The 15587-nt window shown below is 41.1% G+C and overlaps 2 protein-coding genes across 3 annotated transcripts; one reads left to right on the top strand and one right to left on the bottom strand.

Moving 5' to 3' along the window:
* Window positions 1-752: 752 nt before the first annotated feature.
* On the bottom strand, window positions 753-3904 carry desi1b (desumoylating isopeptidase 1b). The gene is made up of 6 exons (XM_068305471.1): window positions 3554-3904; window positions 3408-3429; window positions 3258-3327; window positions 2984-3093; window positions 2328-2450; window positions 753-1616 (listed from the first exon to the last, which is right to left on the bottom strand). The coding sequence occupies exons 1-6, from the start codon at window positions 3639-3641 to the stop codon at window positions 1535-1537; spliced, it is 495 nt and encodes a 164-aa protein (XP_068161572.1). The 5' UTR covers window positions 3642-3904; the 3' UTR covers window positions 753-1534.
* Window positions 3905-4031: 127 nt separating this feature from the next.
* Window positions 4032-9797, top strand: xrcc6 (X-ray repair complementing defective repair in Chinese hamster cells 6). 2 transcript variants are annotated; one of them, XM_068304656.1, is made up of 13 exons: window positions 4032-4131; window positions 4524-4635; window positions 4894-5006; window positions 5918-6059; window positions 6340-6591; window positions 6791-6977; window positions 7118-7304; window positions 7529-7697; window positions 7843-8004; window positions 8234-8363; window positions 8776-8876; window positions 8979-9095; window positions 9185-9797. In XM_068304656.1, the coding sequence occupies exons 2-13, from the start codon at window positions 4563-4565 to the stop codon at window positions 9382-9384; spliced, it is 1833 nt and encodes a 610-aa protein (XP_068160757.1). In that variant the 5' UTR covers window positions 4032-4131; window positions 4524-4562; the 3' UTR covers window positions 9385-9797. The 2 variants fall into 2 exon arrangements, with proteins under 2 accessions (XP_068160757.1, XP_068160758.1); XM_068304657.1 differs by having other exon boundaries at window positions 4095-4115.
* Window positions 9798-15587: the final 5790 nt, after the last annotated feature.

The raw sequence follows: 15587 nt of genomic DNA on the forward strand, positions 1-15587 counted from the left end.
CCAGAGTAACAGACAAAGAGACATAATTATTCATGTATGATCTGACAAATATTATAGCAAAGTAAATACAATGGTGTAATATGCAGTATGTAGCTCTGTCTGTATATACAATATGTACATATACTTCTTATTACAAAACACATAATTTATACCCCAAATCTTCTAGAAACATTTGTCTTCTTTAGAGAAAATTATTTGGTAACTGATGCCACTTTTGATGATGCAACATTAAAGATTGTAAAATTCACAAAAGGCTCTGATTGAACTGTTTCTATCAATGATATGTTAGATCCTGGATTCTTTTAGGTGGGTTATTTTAGAACGGCCGCAGGTGGTTTCAAACCAACAACCTGTGAGGCAGCAGCACTATCTGCTTTGCCACCGTCCCTAAATATAGTTTATAAACTATATTTAGTCTGTAAGATAACAGCATCAATACTTAACACACCATCTATTTAAGCAGCGCTAACACATAAAAGTTGTTTCATGTATGCTCTTTGACAGTAGAATGAACTCCTGTGAGCCTGAAGCGCCACCCTGCGGCCATTCTTGATAATGCTTGAACGTAGAGGACGTACTTCCCATCCTCTTATAATGAACCCATTTTAACGACTGCTTTTTAGAGTATATCCATCAGTGCAATCCTATGCATATATATAAATGTAAAAATGTGAAAATGCAAAGAGTGATGAGCCTTTCCTCAATAAACAAAGAAAACAGTGCAGCAATTTTAAGAAATAAAGGATGTTTATTTTGTTATTTTTAACAAACAGTCCCTATCCACAGTAACTTCAGTGTGTCCTTTAATTAATATTTGTGTAGAATAAACCTCTTTCCAAGTGCACTCAAATGCCAAAATATTAACAATTAATGAGAATTTAGAGAACATGGTTGTTTATGTAAAAGTACTTTTTAACAACTTGCAGCCATGTGTTTAATAATCACATAGGTGTAATGATAAGTTATATAATAATCTATAAATACTCGATTCTAATAATAAGCTCTCAGTATAAACACAATATTTAGGCAACTGTCTTGATAAGGGAACAATCTAAAAATCAAGACACTTATGGCATCTCTTTGAGGGATTCCTCAATCTTGCAGTGATATATTTTGTGTGATTGGCTTTGTTGTAGAAATACTGTACACTCTAAATAAATGCAGTCTATATATTTTTATAGACTATATATAGGTATATAAATTAGATACTGCACAGTGCAAATACAAACTGTGACATAGAAACAATTTTAAAATTCTTAGCAGTTAAAAAAACAAAACACAGACATTTTAAGATGCACATCTTATACCTCATTAAACAACATTTTCCAAAAGAGAAAATATATTTTATGGGTTATTTTCTTAAATATAACTTCAGTGGCATTATACATAACAGAAAACGAAAAAAAAGTTAAGCTGTGTTGAGAAGAACGCAAAGTTTTATCAAATTGATATTCAGTATTAAAAAAAAATACTGAAACATAACTTTGTCCAATTATCTGAAGTACACCTAAATAAACACATTCTCCTAAAAGTGCTATTGCTGTCTGTTTATGCTGCTGCCTCCAGGATTCACAGCCATGGAATCCAGTATAGGACGGAGAGCCTGGCCAAAAGGCCTGAAAAGGGAACACAGCAGATATTAGGGTTACAGCCTAACCGTCTTACAGTACATGACCTAGACAAGAAATATAAGTTAAAAAGAGGACCAAAGCCTCTCCAAATAAGACACAGAAAGGCAAAGATAGTCATACTGACACAAATAACAGAATATTACCGGTTACATGATTTCATGATTATTTCAATGTCGCTTGTACCATTCATTAATGTCATGATTTAATATCCCTTAGTGCCAAAAGTACATCAGTAAATGAAAAAGACCAGTAACAGACCATCAACCTGTGTTCAGTGTGTCTCATGTTTTATTTGTAATTACGGACATTATTACTATCCTAAACCTACAATTATCAACCGGCCTCCACTATTTTGACATGGTTGCCTGGATCCCATAATCAGAACTTGTATCATATAAATGCTTTCTACAGCTATATTGCATGTCTTTCAATTAGTCAGATTGATAATTGTTAGAAATTTAAATTGTTATAAAATGATTTTGCAAATTTGGTGGCCCTGCATTAGTATAGTTTGGGATCATAATACAATTCTTCTATGTATTAAAACATGTTAAGAATTCAATATTTCTGCATTATGTCACATAAACAGATGCTTTGACTGCATAGTCATAAAAATAAGTCGAGGCAGAGAAAGAAAATAACAAGCACATTGCTAAAGTAAAATAGTTTTATTGCACATTTTATATCCTGACTCACGTGGATAGTACTTCTGATGGGAGGTCTGTGACATAGGACGGGATCTTTTTGCCTGTGAGGAATTGAGCCACCTCATTGCTGAAGGTATTACAGTTGTGCTCAAACAGATTATACTTGTCACCTCTGTGCAAAGAGAATATAAAAAAATAGAGGAAACATGACTATTGTGAAAAAACTGATGAAACAGTCCAGGAAAATCCTGCATGAGTAGTAGGAATAAACAAGTCAGACACATTTTGAGGGAATAAGTACCATAGAAAGTGATCACCTAAATGTATTTAACTCTTTTGTTTGTGTTCCTGTCATGTCTCCAATGTATTTCTTCTAAAAATTTGAAATGAAGTGGATTTTATGACTTAAAAATTACGGGCCAAACCACCTGATGAAACTGGAAAAATCTGTCAAATAAAAGTACTGCACATTATATGAGAGATTAGCAGAGTGGCGATGACCTCAACTTACAAAGGTTTTACTTGTTCTAATTTTGACTTGGAAATTATTTGTTCAAAACATTGGAATATGAAATAGATGCTCAGCAAAAAGTTATGGTTTATTAAAATTATGGGTAGAAAGCTGCTATAACACATGTTACCTGTCTTAATTACTTAATGGCAAAGTGATCTCTGCCTATCCTGACCTTTAGGATTTAGAGTTACCTGTATGTCGACTCTCCCAGTGCAACCACATATTCTAAAAAAATCTCTGAAGACACCTCAGTGGAGCCAAGGTCCACAATGGAGTCCGGCTCGCCCAGAATGGTGCCACCCTGGAAGGAAACACACATATAACGTATGTACATTATTTCGTTCATACAAACACTCTGACAAACACTTGTAAACGTACTACCTTGCACATACTTGCATTTCACTTAAGTAAACGTGAAATTTAACAGTTTCTTTGTATTTGTGGAAAGGATGAAGCTTAACTTACAGGTGAACAAGAGCTGATGCCTTGGCCTCCAAAGAAATACTCTGTCCCGTGGATCACAATGGCAGTGTGCCTGCAGCAGGACACCCAAAAACAGTAAATGTAGTTAGCTATAGTTAATCAACCGAGTTTTGAGAGAATGCCCACACTTACCATATCCCATCAAGTTGTTTACCTGTATTAAAAAAATCAGAATTCAAACATTATCACCAGTTCCAGCTCTAGCTAGGGAAAACGATGAGGCCCGAGTACCGGCCACACTGTCCGAAGCAAAGTTCTGAGGCAATTCACAAACTTACCCAGCATGGCATAACTCAGTTGACGAGCCATGCCTTTGGATATGTCGTAAATATAAACTTTAACCGGATGAGAGTGAATTTGGTCCATGATGAAGAAAAGCAATTTGCGAAAAATCCAAACTGCAGCTACTAAAATTAGCTGAGTCACAACTACCGGCTAGCTAGCGTACCGGTAACTAACAAAACAAAACTTTAACTGTTACTTTGTAGACTAAAAATCTTGTTGTGGAATTGTTACGGAAGTAAAAAACGGTCTAAAAATTAAATTAAAAGTAAATAGTAATTTAGCAGTAATTATCCTTGAAGTAGGACGCGTCGAGAGTTACCGTAAACAATAACATAACTCCAAACAAAAAGGACTTCCGATTCACATGGGACGATTTTCCGGAGTCGAGCTCTTAGTCCCGCCTACCTTATCAGGATTGGTCAATCTTTTATTTGACAAAAAAAGTACCCAATGAACGACAAGTTACACATCTGCCGCTCCGAGCTGGTGCTCGTTCAGAGCGCGCTACCCTTAGATACTGGTTTTGACTTGAGGGGCTGCAGACCACCGTAACAGGTTGAAAGCAGTCGCAGTATGTGTTGTTCTTGCTGCTGGTAGTTTTAACACCATTAGAGGAATGTTGTTAACTAACCGATCCCAAATATCAGTTAAACTTAGTCGTAGCCGTGAAAAGCTTAGCTAGCTAGCTAACTTAAGTTGATGTGGTGTGTGAAATTTTATGAATGACTTTGTCCATTATTTAATTATGCCTTACTATTTTAGTAATACGAGACGTAAATTTGATAAAAGGATCATTTTGTTTGTGTTAGTCCACTGCTAGGTCCTCACTTCTGTCTTATGTTCGCTTGTACTTTCTTACAAAATGCAAGTCCTATCTAGCCACAGATAAAGATGGTCTAAACTTCACTTCTTAAATATCAAATCTGCATTAAAGGTGTTTGATGTGCTATTTTCTTCCTTCAGGTTGAACTGCTGAACTCTGACGGGACTGAAGCATTACAAATGGAAGGGTGGAACGCCTACTACCGAAATGATGAGGAGGAGGAAGAGAATGAGGAAGGGGATCAGTCTGGGGGTTAGAAAAAGTCCTCATTATTTCACGTGGAAAGCAAATAGTGCAAAGTTGACCTTTCCTACCTTCGGTTCGGTCCATATTCCTGTCTTACATTTTTAATTTCAGGTTGCATTTCTTCAATGTGATATTTAATATGACAAATGAGATTTACATGATTCAATTGCGTTTAAATCAAATTAGAAAATTCCCAACAACAACAAAAAAAGACATTCTAATCTCTAGACCACAGAGACATATCAGGCCTTCTCTCTCTGTAAGGTTATTACAAGACCACAGGAAGAGACAGTCTGGTGTTCCTGGTTGATGCCAGCAAGGAAATGTTCATCAAAGGAGAAGATGGACAGCCCTCCAACTTCGATCTTACCATGCAGGTAATATGACCAGCTAACTTTATGCTTTAGTTTTTCTTGCCTCTTTTATTCATGCTATATTTGTTGTTGTTGTTCTGTGACATGTTTGGAAATTCAGTTCATAATTAAGAACCTCATAAGAATACTATATATCAGTATTTCATTTATTGCCATATTTGGTGTTATTGTTCTCAGATATACTCAAGTTTCAAGTTTATTTATTCTTATATAGCCCAGATTCACAAACAATGTCTCAAAGTGCTTTACATTCTGCACATGGGCGATATCCCTCTGACCTTTGTGCACTGCGAGCAGTACGACCCTCACATCGGATGTGGAACAACTTCCCCCAAAACCCTTTTAACAGGGGAAAAAATGGATGAGGAAACCTCAGGAAGACTGCAGAGGAGTGACCCCTCTTCCAGGAGTGGACAGACGAAGCAATAGATTAATAACACATGTACAGATTAATAACACAATAATAATGACAATAATAAATGTATGACAAAAGCACGCTGATCCATCCAGTAGAGCGAGTCACCACCAGCCGATGAAGCACACAGAGGTCACCGATTGCCAAGGATCCACCACTCTGAGGACAGACCAAAAAGTGCCTAAGTCATTGAGAACAATGACTTAGGCAACAATTACCCTTCCAAAACCCAAAAACCAAAACAGAACCAAATGAGACAAAACCAGACTCCCCTAGTGGATGGTGAAACAGGACCATTGTGCAGCTTTTGATATCACCAGCCACGGAAGCAGACAGAGGTAGCCGATTGCCGATGATCCACTACACAAAGGCATGAGAGAGAGAACAGGAGAAGGAGGGAGAGAGATAGAGAGAACAGGAGCAATAGTGTGTGTAATGATGTTTGTAATCAATGTGTAATGATGATAATAGTTATAATATCTGTATGCTCTCCCCTTAGGTTGTGCGCAGTGTGTACACTAGTAAGATTATTAGCAGTTACAGGGACCTGGTGGCTTTGGTTTTCTATGGGACAGAGCAAAGCAAAAATCCCAGGAACTCCTTCAAGCATGTCTATGTCTATCATGACCTTGATGAACCTGGTGAGATGCTGCACTCAATCATGTTTTTATAAAGCAGTACTTGTGCAGAGACTTCACGCCTCATAAAAGAAAAAGATCAGCTTAGTAATTTGTTATTGTAAGATATTGTTTCACAAAAATAAGAATATGTAAAAATATCAATATATGATCATAAACACACAAAAAAATCTTCTTTTATAAATCTAAATAACTCTTAAAATTGTCACACATAATTTTTGCACCTTTATTTATTCCTTAACTTGAAACAAACATTTGCCTGTCCGCCATCTATTTCCCACAGGAGCAAAGCGAGTGCAGGAGGTGGATGCTTTGCGTGGGATGAAAGGAGCTCAGCTAGCTGCTGACACCATGGGCAGTGGGGAGACGTCGTTAGGCGATGCCCTGTGGTGCTGCTCCAACCTCTACAGTGATATCAAGCTACGCCTTTCACATAAGCGGCTGATGATTTTCACATGCGTCGATGACCCACATGGAGGCGACAGTGTGAAGGACCGACAAGCTCGCACCAAGGCCAGCGACCTCAAAGACACTGGTACGTCTGGACCAAAAGAAAAGCCTCTCATCTGGGGTGTGCCTCACCTCTGGGCAGCTGGGTTAGGCTCCAACTCATCCCGTAATTTGGGATAATTGGCTGAAAACGGGATGATTATGATCCTTTTATCTTCAAGAATGTGAATGAATGATTAATATTCGTCCTTTGTGTGATAAATAACTAATCCCTTCTCTCTTAGGAGTCGTCATTGATTTGATGTATCTGAAAAAAGCCGGTGGCTTTGATGTGTCACACTTTTTTTGTGATGTTGTAAGTCCTCCTGAAGACGAAAGCGATTTGGGGCTACAGTTAGAGCCCTGTGACAAACTGGAGGACCTCCAGAAGAGAGTGCGAGCCAAGGAGCAGAAGAAGAGAGCCATGGCCAGGTCACATATCAGCTTTTTCAGATGGATACAAGTTTATTCATACTGTCTTGATCATTACAAATGCTTACTTGTTTTATTTCTTCTTCCATTGTGGTTCAAGTTTGTGTTTATTAACACCTACTGACTCTTTACCATTTTAGGTTGAGCCTGTGTCTGGGTGAGGGCGTAAACGTAGCTGTGGGAATATATGCAACTGCAGTGACGGCTCGGAAACCAGCTCCCATCAGACTTTACAGGGAGAACAACGAACCCGTCCGCAGCAAAACCCGAACCTTCCACACCCAGACAGGAAGCATACTGCTGCCCGGCGCCATTAAGAAAGCCCAGGTGAGAAATGCCTTCTAGTTTTGGTGAGGTTCATGAAGCTTGTGTTTGTCAAAGATATGAACAGTAATAACTTTAGAATTCACAATGACAAACAGATGAGGAGGCAAATGTGTCAACAAGATCCAGATTCACCCAAATTTAATCAGCATCTGATGTCATATTTAATCAGATTACTGTTTGTGCTCTTTTTTTTTTCTGCTTGGTTCTTTACCTCTCTGCTGTAGACGTACGGTAAGAGGCAGATAGTGATGGAGGAAGATGAGGTGATCTCCATCAAGAAGTTTGAAGATCCAGGGATGTATCTGATCGGATTCAAACCGATGGAAAAACTCAAAGTTCACCATCACATCCGGCCCGCCGTCTTCATCTATCCCGAGGAGGAAGACGTGAAAGGTAGAGCTGCTGGTCTCTTTGCATGTGACTGGACTGTGTGTGTATTTGTAAACTGTGTGAGGAGAATCAGTGGATTTTTGTCTAGTTTGAACTGCTATCTTTGCTTTACACTAAACTGTAGTGAATCCTTTGTTGACCCCTTCAGGCAGTGCATGCTTGTTCTCTGCTTTGCTGACGAAGTGCAGCGAGAGGAACTTGTTTGCTCTGTGTCGCTGTGTCATTCGACGAAACAGCCCGCCTCGATTTGCCGCCCTGGTGCCTCAGAAAGAGCAGGTCGACGAGGGGAAGATACAGATTACACCACCAGGTAATCCACTCCTGGGCTCAGCTGGAGTATGGCTTTATTTATCCAGTTCAAACAAACATAAGCACCACCTATTTCTACCAGTCTGTTTAGATTAGATTAGATATACTTTAATAATCCCGAACTGGTAAATTTGGTTCATCCGCCTTTTTAAAGAGGCAAAATGTATAATTGTGTTATAGTTAAGGTACTATTGTGCACTGAAGCAACTTGTTTACTCTGTGTGCCTCAGGTTTCAACATGATCTACCTGCCGTATGCCGACGACACTCGGACGTTGGACACGCCTCAGTTCTCGTCTGCTTCACAAGTGCAGGTGGACAAGATGAAGCAGATTGTCACCAAGCTGCGTTTTAAATACAGGTACCGAACCTGTATTTATGGTATTTTATTATGGATTTTGATTTAACAATGGTGTTTTGAGGTTACATTCATTTCTTAAAAAGGACGTAACTGGCCATGCTGGGAGTGATGGTTCTGTAGCTGCATGTCTGAATCTCCGGTAGCTCCTGCGGTCTGTGTGTCCTGGTTGTTACTGCTCTCCTCCCTGTTGAGTCCATCTCCTCTTCACCTGTTTTGTTTCGTTGGCAATCAACCATCGGATTTGTGTGCTCCCGGTCCCGACTGAGCATTATGTTCAGCGCCATCCACGCAGGGACGACAGAAGAAAATTAATATATAAAAATCACCTAGTATACTCAAAACAATACATAAAGTCCTAAATATGCCAAGGTCAATAATAATACTACCTCTTGCCGTTTTAAATATAACGCAGGAGTGATGCTTTTGAAAATCCAGTCATCCAGCAGCATTATAGGAACCTGGAGGCCTTGGCTCTTGATATGATGGCTCCAGAGGACACAGAGGACCTCATCAGTAAGATTCAGATTAACACATACTAAATAAGTAATAAATTCAACACGGATCTGGTTCCTCTGTTGTGTTTCACACTCATCTGCCTCTCTGTCTTTATCTCAGTGCCAAAGGTGGACCAGATTAACTCTCGTGTGGGTCCATTGGCTCAGGAGTTTAAAGATCTGGTCTATCCTGAGGGCTACAATCCCGAGAGCAAACCAGCTGCCAAACGCAAATTAGGTAGGAAGTGGATGTAAACGTAATAACTTCACCAGCATTCATGTGCCTGTTCCAGTGACTGAATGTTTTCTCCATGAATTAACTCATAGCTGACTCTGGAGGTGGAGCTGAGAAGAAGCCCAAAGTAGAGGTGTCTGAAGACGAGCTGAAGGCCCATGCGCAGAAAGGGACCCTGGGAAAACTGACTGTGCCCGTTTTGAAGGAGGCCTGCAAACAGTATGGGGTTTGCACCACTGGGACCAAAAAGCAAGAGCTGATAGATGCTCTGACTGCTCAGCTGGGTCCATGAGGCGTTAAATACACTGACACCAGTTTGTCTGTCATGAACCAAGATGAAGGTTAATGAAAAGGTAACTGTTGTTTTTAATAAGGCTTGTTGCTTTCTCTTGTAACTTTAGTGTGTTTGCAGGTAGAGTGTCAGGTAAATATTACATGACAAATGTTTTAATGTACAAAACCCCCTCCACAAAATGACATCAATGTTGGTTCATAAATGCTGGGGTGAATTTAGAAAAGTGCCATTTTCCATTGTTTAGGAGTCTTAGAATAATAAATAATAAAAATGTCTTGAGCAGCTGTTCTGTCCAGACCTGGTTTTTACATCTCTACCTCTGCTGAATGAATTCTATCCTCGGGGGGTGTAGAGGCTAATCCAAGCCTTAATCCACTATGAGATTCCACCGCTCTTACGTGAATGATGCTCTGATGTGCTTCCTGTAAGTAAAAAAGTCCAACACAACACTTCATGTTTGATTATTGTTTTATTTCAGTTGACTCGATCAATGGTTAACATGAAATAGCAAAGCATTCAGAGTTCAGTGGTCAAAAAACTTAATACTTCGGTGCAGAAGCTAAACTCGGCCAACATTAGTTCCTACCTGAGCACCAATTATCCCCAGGAGACCCAATACATCACTTGACTCCTACAGGAGGACAACCCCAGCAAGAATTTAAAAAATATGAAATGACAGGCAGGATGTGACAGAGTTTTCTTAGTCTTCATTTTTGAACAGAAACGTGGGAATGCTTGTGGCCTCTCTATTTGATCCAAGGAAAGAACAGAGTGTTCCATTTGTTTATTAACTACTTTTAATAAACTACTGTTAATAAAGTTTGAAATGATTCATAAAGTTCAGACTGCTCTGTCATCACACTGGACTTTTTCTGGATGATGTGTTTGTAAGGTTAGCTGCTGTTTGTTATTGGTATGGTAGCGGCTCAAGCTCAGTCCATCTCTATATATCAGGTTATGGGTAACGTAATCTATCCATCAGATATCACAAACTATTTAATCAATCAGTAAAACAATCCACATGAACAAAGCTGTACTTTCACCGCAGACTTGCTGGATTTCATAATTACAATTTTGTCTCAAACAGTCTGAGTCTCATTTTCATCAAAACAAGTTGTCCTGTGATTATCAACTTCTTGTATTGATCACCTGAAGCAGGTTGTTTGTTCATTGTGAAACAGTCAAATCTGCGATGGACTTTCCACCATGATGTAACGCCAGCTTTTAAAGGAGGAGGGTCAATCAATCAAGTTTTATTTATATAGCGCTTAATCATGACAGCAGACATTTCAAAGCGCTTTAACAGACAGAGAAACCCAACTGAACCCTCCAGAGCAAGCATAAGCGACAGTGGCGGGGAAAAACTCCCTCCATGAGGAAGAAACTCCGGGCAGGACCCAGACTCTTTTGGGCGGCCATCCGCCTCAACCGGTTGGGTGGAAAAGAAATCAAAGGAAGACAAGAACAGCATCAGAGAGAGAGAGACAGAGAGAGTGACAGATAGGCCAGATAGAGACAGTATCAATATGGTTAAGGTTGCTAAAGTCAAGGCACAATTACAGCTGTGTGGATGACTGTATGGCGGCACGGAGGATGAAAGGAAGCAGGACCCCAGCCGATGGATAGTTGAGGGGTGGTACTGGTGGGCTTGGAGGATAAGGTGCACAGCACATGGAGAGATGGGGGTGATACTGGTGGGCTCGGAGGTGCAGGTCCACAGAGGAAGGTCCACGGCGGCTGGGCGGATGAGGGGTGGAAAAGTAAGATGACACCAAGGAAGACAGGCAGCAGGACCCCAGTCGATGGATAGGTGGGGGGTGATAATGGTGGATGGGAGGTGCAGGTCCACAGCAGATGGTCCACAGCGGATGGGTGGATGAGGGGTGGAACAGTATGGTGGCGCGGAGGAAAAAGGAAGCCGGACCCCAGCCGATAATTAGGTTAGGGGTGGTACTGGTGGGATGGGAAGAGCAGGTCCATAGCAGATGGGCGGATGAGGGGTGAACCTGAGAAAAACCTGTGAGGACATAGAGCACAGAGACTCCAGGGAAGAAGTTTAGTTAGTACGGTGTGATTGGAGACTTGAAGAGTGAGGTCAGAGAGGAGGAGGAGTAACAGAGATGGTTGGAGAGAAGAGAGAGGAGAGAGGAACTCAGTGAGTCTGGATGTTGAGTCTCCAGCAGTGTAGGTCTATATGAATATAAACGTAGTAACCTAAGTTGCCATTAATTGTAAAATTTATGAAAAAGAAAAGTTTTAAGTCTAGTCTTAAATAGTGAGAGGGTGTCTGCCCCCCGAACTGAGGTAGGGAGGTGGTTCCACAATAGAGGGGCTTGATCGCAAAAGGCTCTAGCCCCCGTCCTACTTTTATAAATTCTAGGAACCACCAGTAGGCCAGTATGCTGAGAGCGTAATGCTCTAGATGGATTATAAGGAACTAAAAGTTCCTTCAGGTAGGTCGGTGCCTGGCCACGAAGGGCTTTGTAAGTGAGGAGGAGTATTTTAAAATCTATCCTAGCTTTCACAGGAAGCCAGTGCAGAGAAGCCAGCACAGGAGAAATATGGTCCCTGGCACTGGTCCTGGTCAGAACACGGGCGGCAGCATTCTGAATTAGTTGAAGACTCTTCAGCGACTTTTTGGGGCAGCCTGAAAAAAGTGCGTTACAGTAATCTAGTCTGGAAGTGATGAAAGCGTGGATTAATTTCTCTGCATCACTCCGTTTTAAAATATGCCTGATTTTAGCAATGTTTCGGAGATGGAAAAAGGCCGTTCTAGAAACCTGCTTAATGTGTGTGTTAAACGAGAGATCCTGATCAAAGATGACACCTAGGTTCCTCGCAGTGGTTTTGGCCTCAAACGTGATGCCATCCAAGGTAATTACATCACTGGGCACTACATCCCTAACAGTTTTTGGGCCGAGCACAACAACCTCAGTTTTATCAGAATTGAGATGCAAAAAGTTATTCGTCATCCAATCTTTAATCCCTTTGATACACACCTGTAATTTGCATAACTGGCTGACTTCGTCAGGTTTAATCGAGAGATATAATTGCGTATCATCGGCATAACAATGGAAGTTGATGGAGTGTTTCCTTATCAAATTACCCAGAGGAAGCATGTACAAGATAAACAGTATTGGACCAAGAACCGAGCCTTGAGGAACTCCTTAACTAACTGTAGTTGACTGAGGGGAGTTGTTATTAACGTGAACAAACTGGGAACAGTCAGTTAAATAGGACTTAAACCACATCAGTGCTGATTCCTTAATACCAATTGTTTGGTCCAGACGTGCCAGAAGAATATTGTGGTCAATTGTGTCAAACGCCGCACTGAGGTCCAAGAGAACCAGTATAGAAACAAGTCCTCTGTCTGAAGCGGTTAGAAGGTCGTTGCTAACCTTGACAAGTGCTGTTTCCGTACTATGATGTTCCCTGAAACCTGACTGGAAATTCTCGAATAAACTGTTGGATTTAAGGAAATCACATAACTGATTAGCGACTATTTTCTCCAAGATCTTAGATAAAAACGGTAGATTTGAGATGGGTCGATAATTATTTAGAACAGTAGGGTCCAGGTTAGGTTTTTTGAGAAGTGGCTTAATTACAGCAACTTTAAAGGACCGTGGTACATATCCAGTAGATAAAGACATGTTAATTATATTAAGGAAGTGGTTGCCAAGTAAAGGTAAGGCTTCTTTGATGAGTTTAGTTGGAATTGGATCTAACAGAAAGGAGGATGGTTTAGCTGAGGAGATTATTTTAATCAGATGACTAATCTGTTGGAGAAAAGACATCCATGGAACCAAAGGGTTCAGGAGTCAGCTGTGTGTTTTCTAAGGGACCTAAAGAAGGACCAGAGTTTGAGGATAGGACATCATTAATTTTGTCTCTGATGAGCAGGATCTTATTATTGAAGAAATTCATAAAATCATTGCTGTGGAGACTTGATGGAATACTAGGCACAAATGCACTGTGGTTCTGTCAGTCTGGATACAGTACTGAACAAGAATCTGTGATTGTTTCTATTGTCCTCGATTAATGATGAATAATAGGCTGCTCTAGCGGAACGAAGTGCCTTCCTGTATTTATGTAAACCATCATGCCACGCAGTGCGGTATTCTTCTAATTTAGTAGAACGCCATTTCCTCTCAAGTTGTCGGGATTCTTGCTTTAATTGGTGGGTATGAGAATTAAACCAGGGAGCTCGCATCCCCTGTTTTATAGTCTTATTTTTTAGTGGAGCAATTAAATCTAAGGTTTTTCGCAGAGAGTCTGAAGTAACATCAACAAACTCATCAATTTGAGATGGGCTAGCATTAACTGAGTTCAGAAAATGACCCGCTGTGTAGTTCAATAGTGGGATTAGATTAAGCATACTTGGGATTTCTTCCCTAAATTTAGAAATAGTATGATCTGATAAGTTTCTAGTACAAACGTTTTTTGCAGGAAGACAATTACACAATAGCCGAATGTCAAAAGTTATCAGGCAGTGGTCAGAAAGGATAGGATTACGAGGAAAGATGACCAACTCCTCAATTTCAATCCCATAAATCAAGACTAAATCCAGAGTATGCTCGAACTGGCGGGTAGGTTCCTGTACACACTGACTAAAGCCTATGGAGTCTAGTAATGACATAAATGCCCTACTGAGGCTATCATTACTGTCATCCACGTGAATATTGAAATCACCAACAATTATGACCTTATCAGTTTTAAGAATTAAACTAGTTAAGAAATCGGCAAATTCGGAAAGAAAGTCACTGTATGGACCAGGAGGACGATAGATGATGACAAATAATAGGGGCTGAAGTAGTTTCTGGATTGGGTTTGATAGGCTCAGACTAAGACTTTCAAATGAATTGAAGATAATTTTTGGTTTAAGGCTCAATTCTAGCAAGGAATTAAAAATTGATGCAACTCCACCACCTCTGCCTGAGACTCGAGGGATCTGATAATTTAGGTGACTAGGAGGAGTAGCTTCATTTAGGGAAAAATACTCATCCTCACTTAGCCAGGTTTCCGTTAAACAGAATAAATCTATTTGATAATCTGATATAATGTCATTGATTAAAACAGCTTTTGAAGACAGAGATCTAATATTTAGGAGACCACATTTGATTGTTTTGTACTCCGGAGCTGTTGAAGTCCCGGTTTTGATTTTTATTAAATTTGGATGTCCAGTTGCTTTCCTCTGGACTTGAAATGACTTGAATTTGCATGAATTAACTTTAAATGGTCGAGGGACAGACACAGTCTCAATGGTGTGTACAGTGGGTGACAATACAGTAGGTGAAAGTGTAGTGGGTAACATTACAGTGGGTAACATTACAGTGGGTAACATTACAGTGGGTGAAGGTACAGTGGGTGACCGTTCTAGGAGTGCAGAGACTTGTTTAAGACTGCGACTCTGCATCCCGGTCTCAACTCTGGGTCATGGTTTTGGGGCAGAAATAAAAGTGGTCAGATTTTTTGACAGGAGAGCAGCGCCATTCCAAGTGGGATGTATGCTGTCTCTCCTGATGAGACCGGGTTTTCCCCAAAAAGTCCGCCAATTATCAACAAACTGAATGTCATTAGCAGGACACCACCTAGACAGCCAGCGGTTGAGTGAAGACATGCGGCACCCGGGATACACTTGACTATGGTCGCTGGTGTCTCTAGTTTAACGTGCCGCACCACAGAGCTGCCAGTCACCAGAGTAGGTTCCTCAGCGGGTGTGTCGCTGAGCGGGGAAAAGCTGTTCGAGATAACGAGTGGTTGCGGGGATTGGTGGTGAACCCGAGGCTTTCGCCTGCCACTATGTTTCCTACGAACAGTCACCCACTGCTCCTGCTCGGGGGCTGCTGGAGGACGGCTAACCTGAGCTGGGGAGTGGCTAACCTGAGCTGGGGAGTGGCTAACCTGAGCTGGGGAGTGGCTAACCTGAGCTGGGGAGTGGCTAACCTGAGCTGGGGAGTGGCTAACCTGAGCTGGGGAGTGGCTAACCTGAGCTGGGGAGTGGCTAACCTGAGCTGGGGCGTGGCTAACGTGAGCTGGGGAGTGGCTAACCTGAGCTGGGGAGTGGCTAACCTGAGCTGGGGAGTGGCTAACCTGAGCTGGGGAGTGGCTAACCTGAGCTGGGGCGTGGCTAACCTGAGCTGGGGAGTGGCTAACCTGAGCTGGGGAGTGGCTAACCTGAGCAGGGGAGTGGCTAACCTGAG

The sequence above is a fragment of the Antennarius striatus genome, chromosome 21 (genome assembly GCF_040054535.1).
Source record: "Antennarius striatus isolate MH-2024 chromosome 21, ASM4005453v1, whole genome shotgun sequence".
Classification (NCBI taxonomy): Eukaryota; Metazoa; Chordata; class Actinopteri; order Lophiiformes; family Antennariidae; genus Antennarius; species Antennarius striatus.

Coding starts and splice junctions, on each gene's coding strand:
- desi1b (XM_068305471.1), bottom strand. CDS start 3,641: ATGGACCAAATTCACTCTCATCCGGTTAAAGTTTATATTTACGACATA. Junction 3,328..3,407: donor AAACAACTTGATGGGATATG/GTAAGTGTGGGC, acceptor GTCCTGCTGCAG/GCACACTGCCATTGTGATCC. Junction 2,451..2,983: donor CTGGGAGAGTCGACATACAG/GTAACTCTAAAT, acceptor CTCTTTGCACAG/AGGTGACAAGTATAATCTGT.
- xrcc6 (XM_068304656.1), top strand. CDS start 4,563: ATGGAAGGGTGGAACGCCTACTACCGAAATGATGAGGAGGAGGAAGAG. Junction 6,978..7,117: donor AAGAAGAGAGCCATGGCCAG/GTCACATATCAG, acceptor TTACCATTTTAG/GTTGAGCCTGTGTCTGGGTG. Junction 8,877..8,978: donor GGACACAGAGGACCTCATCA/GTAAGATTCAGA, acceptor TCTTTATCTCAG/TGCCAAAGGTGGACCAGATT.